General features: G+C 47.8%; 1 protein-coding gene across 1 annotated transcript; it reads left to right on the forward strand.

Annotated features, from left to right (window-relative positions):
- The first annotated feature begins 232 nt into the window (after positions 1–232).
- On the forward strand, positions 233–1791 carry LOC119340058 (ervatamin-B-like). Its single transcript, XM_037611969.1, has 2 exons — positions 233–783; positions 909–1791. Exons 1-2 carry the CDS (start codon positions 243–245, stop codon positions 1520–1522), a joined length of 1155 nt encoding a protein of 384 aa, XP_037467866.1. The 5' UTR covers positions 233–242; the 3' UTR covers positions 1523–1791.
- The last annotated feature ends 12777 nt before the right edge of the window (positions 1792–14568 follow it).

Genomic DNA, 14568 nt, shown 5'->3' on the forward strand with positions numbered 1-14568 from the left:
CAGCACACCAATTGCATGAGGAGGACATCAATCAGTAGTGAGATCTGTCGCCAGGCCTCTATAAATGGCTGTACACAAAGGTAGCTAAACATCATCCGTATCGGGCATGGATTTCAAGTCTATGGAAAAAGACAGCACACCAATTGCAAGAGGAGGACGTCAATCAGTAGTGAGATCCATCGATCACCGGGCCTCTATAAATGGCTGTACCCAAGGGTAGCTAAACATCATCCATATCTGACATGGCTTTCATGCGCTCGCCGTCCTCATCCATGGCTCTGGCTCCGCTGCCGCTACTGGTGGCAGCCGCATTCCTCATCCCCTCCATGGCTTCATCAGCTTCACATACCCTGGACCATGGCTTGGATGGTGAGGCACTGCTGATGCTGGGGAGGTTCCATGGGTGGATGGCGGCGCACGGTCGGTCGTACCCCACCATGGAGGAGAAGCTGCGCCGGTTCGAGGTGTACCGGAGCAACATGGAGTTCATCGAGGCGGCGAACCGGGACAGCCGGATGAGCTACCGCCTTGGCGAGACCCCGTTCACCGACCTCACCCACGACGAGTTCATGGCCATGTACAGCAGCAACAACGAGTCGTCATGGGAGTCGGAGGAGACCACGGTGATCACAACTCGCGCTGGCCCCGTCCACGAGGGCAACGCCGCCGTCGAAGAGCCACCTCGTCGTACCAATACCAATCTGACGGCGGTGTTGCCTGCGAGCGTGGATTGGAGGGAGAAAGGCGTTGTCACAGCAGCCAAGAATCAAGGGCCGAGCTGTTGTAAGTGTCATCTTACAACATCCAAAACAAATCATGCATGCGATGCGAGTTGTCGTCGTCTACTCCATTGATGCAAGCTAATAATAAGTAAGTGTTATCTTATTCTTACGTGTCCGCGCGTGCAGCGTCTTGCTGGGCGTTCACGTCGGTGGCGACGATGGAGAGCGCGCAGGCGATCAGCACCGGCAGATCGCCACCGGTGCTGTCGGAGCAGCAGCTGGTGGACTGCAGCACTAAATACGGCTGCGGCGGCGGTTGGATGGACAATGCCTTCAAGTGGGTGATCCAGAATGGTGGCATCACCACGGAGGCGGCCTACCCCTACACCGGCAATGCCGGCATCTGCCAAACGGCCAAGCCGGTCGCGGTGAAGCTCAGCAGCCACAAGAAGGTTTCACCGCCCGGCAACGAGGCGGCGCTCATGGAGGCCGTGGCGCAGCAGCCCGTCGCGGTATCCTTCGACTACAGTGACCCCTGCTTCCAGCACTACATCGGCGGCGTGTACAACGCCGGTTGCTCCAGGTCCGGCGTCTACACTAAAGGGGCGTGCAAGACAGCGCAGAACCACGCGATGGCCCTCGTCGGGTACGGGACCAAGCCTGACGGAACCAAGTACTGGATCGGTAAGAACTCGTGGACTGACAAGTGGGGTGACAAAGGCTTCATCTATGTCCTTAGGGACTCGCCGCCCTTGGGCTTGTGTGGCCTTGCGGCGCTCCCGTTTTACCCTGTCATCTGATCTGATCACCCCAGCAGCCGTGCACCTCTGTCATCTGCGTGTGAATCCATGCATACTTATATACTTCCTCTGTACCATAATATTTGTAGTTGGGGGAACTAGTCTAGTTCTCTCCAACTACAAGTATTTAGATACAAAAGACCTATTATATAAAAATAATGAATAATTGCACGGTACCTAGCTTTTCACTTGTGTACTCCATCTCTATGCATGTAAAGGTTGGGGGCATCCTTGCCTATAATAAATAAACAATACTCCAGTACATGCTACTCCTTCTTTTTAAAATTACAAATCGTCTTGGTTGCTGTGGATTCATAGCTTTTGCTATGCACCTATATAATACACCAGCTGTAGATTTGGGGTGGAGGAAGTACCTCCGTTCTTTTTTATTAAGGAGTAAAATGCACCAGCGGTACATGAACTATGGAGTGATCTCTCATCTCCCGGAATGCACATTGGAGTCCCTAAACTTGCTAATTGGTTCATGTGACACTCAAATCTCCATAACTCACCTTAAATTGCATACGCGTCATTCTGACTGGGATGCTGACGTGTGGAGCGGAGGATGGGAGAGCAAGAGAGGCAGGAGGGGTAAGGGGGAGGTGATCGCTGGTGACCATGGGGGAGAGGATGAGAGCGGAGTCGGGACGAGCTCTGGTGGTGCTGATAGGGCGAGGTCAGAGCGCCGCTGAGGCAGGGTGAGCTTGACGCGTCGGACGGGGCGAGCTTTGGCAGCGCGAGATTTGGGCGAGTGCGACGGCAGAGATCATTTGAGAGAAATGGAGAGAGAGGAAGGGGGAAGATAGGTGGACCTGACATGTGGACGTGAACACACAGTCAACATTCCACCCATGCCATTTAACATGGGTTATGAAAATTTGGATGTATTATTTGAACCCATAAGCAAGTTTAGGGACTTAAATGCACATTTTGGGAGTTCGGTGACCTAAATGGCACTCGCTACCAATTTCATGTACTGCCCGTGCATTTTACTCTTTATAGGTTTTGGCTGGTCCTAAATTAAACTAAACCAACGCCAAATGCTATGGATGGATGTAGTATCCGATATCCTGTAATATAATTGCATATTTGGCTGCCATCAAAATGCATGGGACAGGTAGTTCGGAAAATCCAAAAGAGAGTATGCATCAATAGCCTTCTCTAGGATACAATAATACAGAGCAGAGCGAGCACAAAACACACCACACTGTCCTTACACACGCTTATTAAGGAGCTACACAAAGCCATTGACTTCACAAAACAAGGGGTTTCCTCATCCCACCATGGTCCACAAGTGCTTGGAAGCGTGTCATTGTAGTCTATAAGCACTTGGTGCCATACTGCAAATATTAGTTGTGGACCTGATAGACGAGGGATTGCATTAAGCGCCACAATAAGTTGTGCCACCGACCCTCATTAATTAAAGTAATTGAACTAATTTTCAAAATGCCACTGAATGATTATGATAAATAATTGAATATTTTTGGAGAAAAACAAATTGACTTAATTAATTTGAACTAACAAGGATTGACGGTGGCCTTTTATGGGTACTAATTCACACCTCTACACTAGTACACCTTTGTGGGACACACTAATAGCAGTTCTCCTACAATAACAGTTACCAAGCAAGCTTGACCTTGCAACTATTTAAAGTTTTGTATAGCTGAAAGTGTACCCCTCCTTTCATCTGGTTAGAAGTAAGAGAGTCTGTGTTGTTTGTTCTTGTAGTAATCGAAGATACCACATAAAAAATGAAGGTCAGATAAAACATGAAAATACCTCAGAGCAAGCCGAAAACTATTATAATAAAAGAAGGTGAGAACTATCTTTCAAAGTTGACATTATATCTACCTCAAGATCCCACCCTTGAGAGGGACTCAAAGATTTCAATAGAGAGGGAAACTACCCCCAGAGTTTGTAGGACCATATATACAAGATCAGAGCTCTAGCTTACAAGTTAGAAATACTCGAGAGAATGGTAGGAGTACACATGTTGTTGCAACTAGCAAAATGCTTGAGGGTTCCTGAAGAAGAAATTTCAGCAAAAAGCAATTGACTTTCAAGACACAGATTAATATCCAAGACATTATTCCAATCAAGATCATTGTTGTAGGGGTAATAAATTTGTATAATTTGCTCTATGGCTACATCTATTTTGTTCTGCAAGTTCATAGATTTTGTTCCATGTGTATAAATAATTGTTCTTTGGATTTACATACTTTGCTCAATAAGTCTGTACAATTTATTGTCGGAATAAAATTAGTTGTTCCATGGGCTCATATAAAATTGTCCGACGTGTACAACTTCGATGAGACTCTTTAGACGATGTGGGCCCGATGAGTAGTTTGTATATCACTCCCTCTGGTCCTTTTTAGTCTGCATATAAGTATTCTTCAAAGTCAAACTATCTCTACTTTGACCAAACTTATAAAAAAGTATCAACATTCACAATGTCAAATTAATATTGTTAGATTCATTATGAAATGTAGTTTCATAGTGTATATATCTGATATTGTAGATGTTGATAGTTTTTAATATATATTTGGTCAAACTTTGCAAAGTTTGACTTGGCACAAATCTAATACGCGGAGTAAAAAGGACCGGAGGGAGTAATTGACAACTGTATTGGGTGTTTGCTCCTCCGACGATGGAGATAAAACATAACAAAAAAAATACATATAACATAATAATAAGGGATTAAAAAAATAGTGAATCAACAGTTTGCTCATCCATTCCTCCCATATGTGTAGACACTGCTATTGTTGCCGGGCGACAACAAATATATATCTGCATCTCTTTTTCTGTGACATGTATAAAAACGCATCAATTTGGGTTTACTCCATACATACACACAATTCTTTTTTCAAGGCAATTGGTTCAATGTTTAAATGCATCCATTCCTCCCATAACAGAGGATGTCTGTTCAAATGCATCTCGTAGTGTTGTTTGCTTGTCTCTGTCCAAGAATTTACTCATTGATCAGTGGCCGAGACCGCGCGCAGTGTCATTATTTCTCAGCTTTGGAGGCGCAGTCATCCTTGGGCGCAGCGGAGGCAGGGCTAGTGCTTAGCAGAAGCAGCACAATGGCTGGGTCGACCATGCGGAGGCAGGGCCAGCGCCCGGCAGCAGCGGCACGGTGGTGTGCTAGGTCGGCCGTGGAGAGTATGGGGAGCACTGCCATGAACAATGTGGTTGCGCTAGCACGGAGCAGCTAGCAGACGGGGCTAGACCACGAGAGAGCGGAAGCCGGGGGTAGTATGCAGCAACCAGCAGTCATCGAATTCGTCGCACGGAAGCATGGGAGATGGAGAGAGGCGGCGCAGATGTGCGTGCGCAGGGGACTGGGGGAGGGCCACGACCTAGGGCTCAAGTTGTATCATTCGGCGTGTTACCTTTGAGTTTTTCTCCTACCATGCTGGATCCTAGCTCTAGCTACTAGCAATGGAGGAACGACGCGTGAGAGACTGAATTTTATGCAGCGCACTGCTCTCTCTCTCTCTCCCTCCCTCCCTCCCTCCCTCCCTCTCTCTCTCTCTTCACTTGCCTAACTGAACAATCGGGTCGAGGCAGCTCCCTCTACTAGATCGTGCCATCCCACGATCATGAGCATGCACTCGCCCAAAGCTTCGGCCTAGGGATCGCACATACCGCGTCCTCAGGCATTGTCTAACTGAAAATGGGAAAGTTGCTAACTGAAGAAACGAAAACAAATCTGCGGCTGCTGCAGCTCTAACTAACCTGACAAACTAACAACTCTCTTGATCCTGTCATGCTAGATTATTTGCTAACAATCTCCCCCTAAGCTAGTCGTGACAGAGAGCTAAAGTTGAATCATACCAATGTGTGCACGAAGCTCCTGAACCTGCGTACGCCCAACTGACTTTGCGTAGATGTCTGCAAGTTGATCACCGGTGGCGACATGCTCGACCTTGATCTTCCCCTCTTCGACACACCCTCGAGAATCTCACATCAATGTGCTTGCTGCGCTCGTGGAAGATGGGTTCCTGCACAGCTGGATAGCAGACTTGTTGTCGATGAAGTTGCTAATGAAGATGGTGGTGGCGCTGGCGTCCTCCATCAGCAGGTCACTAGTGAGCCTGCTCAACCAGATGGCCTGGCATGCTACAGTCGACGCAGCCACGTACTCAGCCTCGCACGAAGACAAGGAAACGATCTTCTTTTGTGTGATTGCCAAGCAATAAATAGCGGGCTATGAAAATAGCGGCGGGCCTCCAAAAACAGCTATAGAGGAGTTATAACGGGCTATAGCGGGATATAGCGGGCTATTTATGAAGACGATCATTTAGCGGCACCCTGCTGAAAAGGATATAGCGGAGCTATAGCCGGCTATTTAAAACATTGTTGCCAGGTGATCGGCGCTTCTCCTAGGAAAAAGAGATTGCTCGATGTTCTTTTGCGGTCGTCAATGTCGCCGGCCATGTTGAGTCACTGTTACCCAATGAGCTTACCGTCACCACCCTTGACATACCTGCATCCGTACTCGTGGGTGCCCGCAATGTAGCGCATGTGCTTGACGGAGGTGAGGTGGGCAGTGTTCGGCGCCTCGATGAACCGGCTGACATATCCTACTACAAAGTTTATGTACGATCTTGTGTGGGTGAGGTAGTGGAGCCGCCGATGATGCTACGGTAGTCGGTCGCATCCACCGACGGCTTGGGCCCCTGCTTGCTTAACTTGATGCGTGGCTCCATCGGGACGTGCATCGGGTTGCAGTTCGCCATGCCCGCCTACTCCAGGAACTTGCCGGCATACGCAGCCTGCGACAGGGCGATCTCTCCTACCCCCTGCTTCACCTTGATGCCCAAATAGAAGCTGAGCACCCCGAGGTCGCTCATACGGAACTTGCCATCATCTCCATCTTGAAGTTGTGGATCACCTCGGCATCGGCTCCGGTGATGGCAAGATCGTCGATGTACATGCCAACCACGAGCCGCACATGTCCTTCACCGCGTGCGTACATGGCAGGTCCCGACGGGCAGCCTGAGAACCCAAGCTGCTGTAACGTACGGTCGAGCTTGGCATTCCATGCTCGCGGCGCTTGCCGCAGACCGTAGAGTGCCTTGTGGAGGCGCTACACATTGCGCTCCTCGCCTCTCCGTGCAAAGCCAGGAGGTTGTGTGACGTGGACCTCCTCCTTGAGCTCGCTGTTGAGGAAGGCAGACTTGATGTTGAGGTGATGCATCTCCTAGCCATGCCGTGCCGCCACGCCGACCATGATGTGCACCGAGTCTAACCTCGCCACGGGTGCGAACGTGTCATCGTATCCCACGCCCTCCTTCTGCACGAAACCTCTCGCCACGGGTCTCGACTTGTGCTTGATCATGGCGCCTGTCGCGTCTTTCTTCAATTTGAATATCCACTGGAGGCCAATTGCCTGGTGACCTGCAGGCAGATCAGTGAGAGCCCAGGTGCCGTTCTCTTTGATGGACGCCAACTCCTCCAGCATGGCCTGCCGCAAGCACTCGTGGGGCTAGGTGTCGGTGAAGTTGATCGTCTCCTCCTCCACTAGAAGCAGGTGATCAACAGGCTCTGGCGGCTCGGCCGGCCCGCCAAAGAGGTCCTTTACTCGGGCAAACGGTGACCCACATCAGGATCACCGTCGGCATCGAAGCGGTCGGGCCGCGTCATCGGTGGCGTGAAAAACTCCACTCCCCCTAGGACCTCGTCCAAGGGTATACTGTGTCTGGGAGCGACCGGGGATACTGTCGTGGCACCGGTCCTTGGTGTCGCTGGAGATGCTGCCATAGCAGCACTTTTCGACGCGACTGGTGATGCTGCCATGGCGGAGTTTTCGCCTGCCCGGCCTTTGCCCGAAGCCCCTGCCACGACAGGGTTTTTGTCCGCCCCTGTAGCGAACGACAACTCGTGGTGGATGACGAGCAGCTCGCCTGTGTGCTTGCCTGCGACGTCCCAGTCCCAGCTGGCTCCCTCGTCGAAAACGACGCCGCGTGTCGCGTACAAAAGCTTGGTCAGTGGACCATACACCTTGTAGGCTTTGGAACCCACCTTGTAGCTGATGAAGATCATCTTCGTGTTGCAATCGTCGAGCTTCTTCAGTCCCGGCCGCGTGTTCTTGACATAGGCGATGCACATGAAGACGCGCAGGTAGTGCACGATTGTCTTCCTGCCGTACCATGCCTCGTATGGGGTCTTGCCATCGACGTTGCACGCATGTAATATCTGTTGAGCATGAACACAGCAGTCTCCATTGCCTTCCCCCAAAACCAGCTGGGCATGTTCTTGGCCTTGATCATGCTCCTGGCCATGCCAACGACGTTCTGGTTACGCCGCTCCACCACACCGGTCTGCTGTGGTGAGTAAGGCGCCGTCAGGTGCCTCTAGACACCCTGGTCTGCAAAGTACTCACCGAGCGCATTGGAGGTGAAATCGCGGCCCCCATCTATCGTAAACATGTGCAGTCGTGACCCTGCTCTGCCTAGGCCGCGGCGACGAAGTGCTTGATGCTGGCCGCAGCGGTGTCCTTCGCTGGCAGCATCATGGCCAACATGTAGCGGCTGTGATTGTCGACGACCAGCATGAAGTAGCGCTTGCCGCTGGGGGTGGCCGGAGAGATGGGCCCACAGAGGTCAGCATGGACAAGCTTGAGCGGTCCTATCACGCGATACCATGCCTGTGAGGGAAATGGTGCATCCCGTTGCTTCTCCACCTAGAACGTGTCGCAAAGCTCCTCGACGTGATCCACCAAAGGCATGCCGCTCAGCATGTCCGGACGCCCCATGCGCCGGAGCGCGTTGAAGTGCAGGTGGCCAAATATGGTGTGCCTCATCACCGCAGTGTGCTGCCAGACATACGGGGTGCGAGACATCCAGGCGTATGACATACAGACGCTTGCCGTTGCGGCGTACCTGAGCCAACTCATGCTGTTGGCGATCATACAGAGTCAGGATGCCGTCGTGGATCTTGGTGGTGCAACCGTGCTCATCTAACTATCTGAGGATGATGATGCTGGTTTTGAGGCGCGTGATGTATAGTAGACATCGGTGAGCGCATGTTGGTCACCGCTGCGCACGGTGAACGTCACCGTGCCGCAGCCGTGGATGACCACATTGGATCCTAGCTCTACATACTAGCAATGCCGGAACGACGCGTGAGAGACTGAATTTTGTGCAGCGCACTGAACTGCTGCTTTTCTCTCTCTATTTATTCACTTGCTTAATAGAAAAATCGGGTCAAGGCAGCTCCCTCTACTGGATCGTGCCATCCCATGATTGTGAGCATGCATTCGCCCGAAGCTTCGGCCTTGGGATCGCACATACCGCGTTCTCAGGCACTGTCTAACTGAAAACAGGAAAGTTGCTAACTGAAGAAACGAAAACAACGTTGTGGCTACAACTCTAACTAATAACATGACAAACTAACAACTGTGTTGATCCTGTCACGCTAGATTATTTGCTAACAGTGGCCTCGAATCCCGCCGGCGCTGCCCCGGCTCCTCCCACCGGCGTGGTGCGTTGCCAGTCCACGAGTGGAAGAAGGCGCATGCACGCCTCGCCCTCTGCTGGATCCCATCGGTGGCCCAGGCAAGGGCATTCTCCCCTATGTGTCCGGCATCCCTCTTCCTCTTTTTTTTTTTTCATTTGCTACTTCTTTAGTCTCTTTTTGAGTAGCAGAGGATTGGCGGCCGCGGTGGAGCAGACTACTCTGTAGGAAACGCCGTCGGTATCCAATTACCAGTGCCTTTGCGCTGCAGAGCTTCAGCGTGGGGATGGTTCAGTGTGTACTACTAATATACACGAGATGGCAGATATGACTACTAGGTTCTATGAAAACTTATGTGCTTTAGAGGACACAATTGGGATGGAAGATGTATTATCATATATACATACGAAGGTGGACGGGCAGATGAACAGTAGGCTCAATGCACCTTACAACAAGGAGGAGATCAAAACAGCCCTGTTCCAGATGTTCCCAACAAAGGCCCCTGGGCCCGGTGGGTTCCCGGCACACTTTTTTCATTGGGAGCTGTGCGGAGTTGAGGTGACTGATATGGTGCTACGTGTTCTGAGTGGAGTTGATTCCCCGGAGGAGATAAACAAGACGTTCATTGTGTTAATTCCCAAGATTGCAAGTCCAAAAATTTAGAGCAGTTTCGACCGGTAAGTCTTTGCAATGTGATCTTTTAAGATTGCATCAATGGTATTGGCTAACTGGCTCACGCTTACTCTCCCCGATATCATCTCTGAAGAACAATCTGCATTCGTGCCAGGCCGTCTTATTACTGATAACTTTATTTTTGCCTATGAGTGTTTGCATTATATGAAGACAGAGAAAGTTAAAGGTAACAGTTTTGTGCTCTCAAGCTCGACATGATGAAAGCTTATGATAGACTTGAGTGGCGGTATTTGAAGGAGGTTATGTTGAAACTTGGGATCTATCCACGGTTTACTGATATGGTCATGAGATGTGTCACCTCGGTGTCCTTTGCAATAATGTTCAATGGTGGTCAGCTGACTAGTTTTAAACCCTCCAGAGGCATTAGGCAGGGAGACCCAACATCACCATATTTGTTTTTGCTTGCATTGGAGGGCTTGTCTTGCCTGTTAAAGTCATCCAATCATGCCGAGAATATTCATTGGAATTAATGTGGCTCCGGGAGCCCCGCAAGTTGATCATCTCCTTTTTGCGGATGACAATTTATTATTCTTTGATGCTACTCCAGCTATGGCTACAAGGGTGGACTCTCTCCTAAAAAAATATTGTGCAACTTCAGGCTAGCAAGGGTTACATTTTTTTTCAGCAAGGGTTGCCCTGACAGCTTAAGACAAGATATCAAATAGGTATTGGATGTCCAAAATGAAAAATTATCAGAGAAGTATTCGGGGCTCCCTTCTGATGTGGGTAGGTCGAAGGAGGGGTCGTTCAAATACCTCAAAGATCGTATATGGCATCAAGTCTAGTGATGGATGGAAAAAGCACTATCTGTTGGAGGGAAAGAGGTTCTCATAAAATCTGTGGCTCAAGCAATTCCGAGCTATATTATGGCACACTTTAAGTTTCCATGTGGCTTGTGTCAACAAATTTATGGTTTGCTACGCAAATTTTGGTGGGGATCCAAGAAAGGTGAACGAAAAACAGCCTGAGTCTCTTTGGAGGTCATGTCACAACTCAAATCCATGGGAGGCAAGGGTTTTTGATATATTAAGCTTTTTAACTCGGCGCTCTTGGATCAGTGGTTGGGCATGCGTTTGTGCAGCCCAACAACCCGAGTTCAGTTCGTAGAATTGACAGGTGATGCACATGAGTTTTCCCCCATTTATTGAGGATCAAGTTTGATGTATGGTGCAACCACTCATCAAAAAATCTTGATACCCATTTAAAAAATTTTGAGGACCATGTTTATCTTGGTACTCATACTAAAATGGCCGTATGCATCCATAGATGGTGTAGAGGCCGGGGAAGTGAAATTCTCCCCCAATTTTATGCAAAGAGAGCCATGGCTCAGTGGTTGGGCATGCGGTTGTGCAGCCTAACAACCCGGGTTCAATTCCTAGAATTGACAGGTGATGCATAGGGGTTTCCCCCCCATTTATTGAGGATCAAGTTTGGTGTGTGGTGGAACCACTCATCAAAAAATATCTTGATACTCATTAAAAAAATTCTGAGGACCATGTTTATCTTGGTACTCATACTAAAATGGCCGTATGCATCCCTAGTTGGTGCAGAGGCTGGGGAAGTGAAATTCTCCCCCAATTAATTACACGGTACATGCAACAGTACAACTCTGAAGATGGATTGGTGGCAGGTGGCTGCAACGGCCTCATACCCGGCAGGCGTCCTGGTTGAGGAGTGCGCCGGACTGGTAGGTACCCCATACCCGGCAGGCGTCCATGTTGGGACCTCAGGTCTTAGATGTTTAGTTTTGGCTACGATGTCTGTTCGGTATTAGGCCTGTACTATATGCGCCCCTTCATCAATTGGATAGGTGTAGCGACAGCTGTTGCTTAGACGGTGACTTTAGTCTTATTGTTGTATGGCTTTATAAGATCTTATGAGAATAATTAATAAAGTGGCCGTATGCATCGACCAGATGCAGAGGCCAGGGGTCATCCTCCTTTTCTAAAAAAAACTTGGCGCTCTTGGCACACTAAGCATGGCGCTTCCTTCAGGATCCCAACTCTCTAAGTGCTCGTATTCTCAAAGATGTGTATTATCATTCGAGCTTGATCCTAGAAGCGGAATTAGGGAAATCTCCATCGCAAGTATGGCGATCTATTTTGGAGGGGAGAGATACCCTCAAGCTTGGTCTCATCAAGAGGATTGGCAATGGTGACGACACACATATCTGGCATGATAATTGGATTCCTTGTGATTTTATGCTTCGCCCGGTATGTCCTAAATTCCCTACTACTCCTCAAATGGTGTCGGAGTTAATTGGTCATACATTGGCTACATGGGATCTTGGTGCCCTGAACGAGCACTTCTATGATATGTAAGATGGCGAATCTTACTATTCCCCTTAGCTCAACGGTGTAAGGAGATTTTTGGTCTTGGCACTACGAGAAGAAGGGTGTTTTTACCGTCAGGTCGGCATACCGGTTACTATCATCTACTAAACAGCAGAGCACGGATTGGATTGAGCGCAACCCGGGTCACTCTAATTCAGCGGCTGATCAGCGCTCTTGGGCGAAGCTGTGGAAGTCTCCAGTTCCATCAAAGATCTGAGTATTCGCTTGGCGACTTGCAAACATTTCTCTTCCTACTGGTGACATTCGCAAGGATAGGAACATGGCGGACACCCCTGAACAACTACCGCCATGGACTTGCATGTAATAGCGGACCTGCATGTGAGGAATGAGGACTTGCATGTGACTGGTTCTGCAAGAAGCCCTAATACATGGCTGCGGCCTATAGCTCACGAGGTGAAAATGACTGTTGACGGCAGCGAATGGCACCAGGGGTGCCGGTGCGGTGCTCTGTGGGGACCGGAGTGGTCTATATCTAGGAGCTTCCGCCGTTGTTTTTGATAGACTCGTGGACCCAGCAATCCTAGAAGCTCAGGCGTGCAAAGAGGCGTTATCTTTAGCCATGGATTTGCATGTTGATTCAATGTGCATCGCATTAGATTGCGTTGAAGTGGTAACCAACATTGATTCTGGAGTTCCCTGCTCTTCTGTGACTATCATGCCAGAGATCGACCATCTTCGGTGATCTTTCCGGGACATCAAGTTCATCCATGAGCAACGACAACACAATGGAGTGGCGCACTCCCTTGCCAAGGCCGTTTCCTCTCTCTTAACCGGGTGACATGTGTGGCTTTCTGTTTTGCTCGATGTTATCTGTATCCCATGAACATTAAAATTTAATAAAGGTTACAGTTCTAAAAAACTCAATTTCTTTTTCATGAAGTCGAATTCTCCCTATCTAACAAATATGCTCATGGCCAAATTTAAAGTGTTTGTATATACATACATGCAGAAAAAATGTCCACCTCTTTTTAAAACATCCTGTAAAAAATATTCATGGGCCGCAAAAAAGCTCACCTATAAAAAAAATAAAAATGCTCTTGTACTTCAAAAACTTATTTTCAAAACATAGTTTTTGGTGAAAAAATAGATAATCTTAATATGTGTCAAGGAGTTGGTCATGTTTTTGAAAAATATTCATGTGTTTCAAAAGTATTAATGTATCTTATATGAAAATATTCATGAATTTGCCCAGGAAAATTGGTAATAAAATTAAATTAATAAAGTTGTACTCCCTCCTATCCATAATAAGTGTCGTGGTTTTAGTTCGAATTTCAGCTAAAACTTCTAGTTCAAATTCAAAGTAAAACCATGACACTTATTATGGATCGAAGGGAGTAATAAAAAGAAAAACAAATATAGGAACACAAGATTTGCAATGAATTTTTTTTAAATATTTCTCTATCACAAGGAAAAGAACAATGAAAGAATGTGAAATAAGAAAAAGAAAGGCCCAAAATAAGAGAAAAAGGTGCCAAATCAAAAAGTTGTCTTTGATCACTTCCTTTGGCTTTGAATTTTTTATGAGTATTTGTCTTTACTTTTTCATTAGTTCTTTTTCAAAACAAACAATGTATTAATTATTACAACATGCCTATATGCAGTTGGTGTCACAATTCTAATGTTCGTAAAAAAAGGAACAACAATGGCACCAAGGAAGTGATGCAGGTCACCCTGGTCGGCGTCGATGAGAAGTACTAGATATCAGATTATTAATATATATCATGGTTTTTGGAGGAGCTGGATTTGGTGCCTTCTAAGAAGGAGCACACTAGGAGTTCTCTAGTTCAATTAAAAAAAAAAGAGTTCTCTAGATCAATTTTTTTAAACGAGTTCTCTGGTTCAAGACTCTAACCAATGGTTGTTCCCCGTTGACTTGGTGTAGTAAACCGAACTGAGCTTCACTAAATATGGTGAACAAAGGACACGGTGCGACAGATGTCCACACTAAACAGGTGAGATGAATAGCTTACAACTTGGGGATGTAGTGGATTGATGATGAAGTCTAGCACCTCTGCAACATGGAAGCCCTCACAATGATTGATGGCTTAAGGGTTTTATAATCTCTGTCCATAAGTTGTTTTGGTTTTCAAAAAAAATTGCATTCTTTGGAGTTTTCTCTGTCAAAAAGGTCGACAAATGGCCGGATGTGTCGCAATGTGCAAATGGTGTCGGAATTCATTCAAACTAGCCATAGATGCCTTCTATGGGCATGCCCACCTGGTTGCAAAAGTTGGGATCACTTGAAGCACGCCCAAAAATAGTCCATGTGCAATGGAGGGTATTTCCATACAGGGCCAGAGGGGTTCGTTTGAAAGCACCTTTTTTAACATCCGTCAAATGGCCCCAAATTTTCCACCAGATTCTATGACCAATTCAAGTTATCATGCGAAGTTTTCTGGATTTTTGACAAGTTTAGCATATTTTTGTAGTTTCTCGGTCCAAAAGGGCAGACAAATGGCCAGACATGTGGTAACGTATAAACATGGAAGTCATTCAAACATGGCATGGATGCCTCTTATGTCCGTGTTAGGCTGTTGC

Source organism: Triticum dicoccoides, chromosome 7B, assembly GCF_002162155.2.
Source record: "Triticum dicoccoides isolate Atlit2015 ecotype Zavitan chromosome 7B, WEW_v2.0, whole genome shotgun sequence".
Lineage (NCBI taxonomy): Eukaryota > Viridiplantae > Streptophyta > Magnoliopsida > Poales > Poaceae > Triticum > Triticum dicoccoides.

Excerpts from the sequence above, each read along its gene's own strand:
- LOC119340058 (XM_037611969.1), top strand. The coding sequence starts at position 243 with ATGGCTTTCATGCGCTCGCCGTCCTCATCCATGGCTCTGGCTCCGCTG. Across the intron at positions 784-908 it reads GAATCAAGGGCCGAGCTGTT|CGTCTTGCTGGGCGTTCACG; the intron begins GTAAGTGTCATC and ends CCGCGCGTGCAG.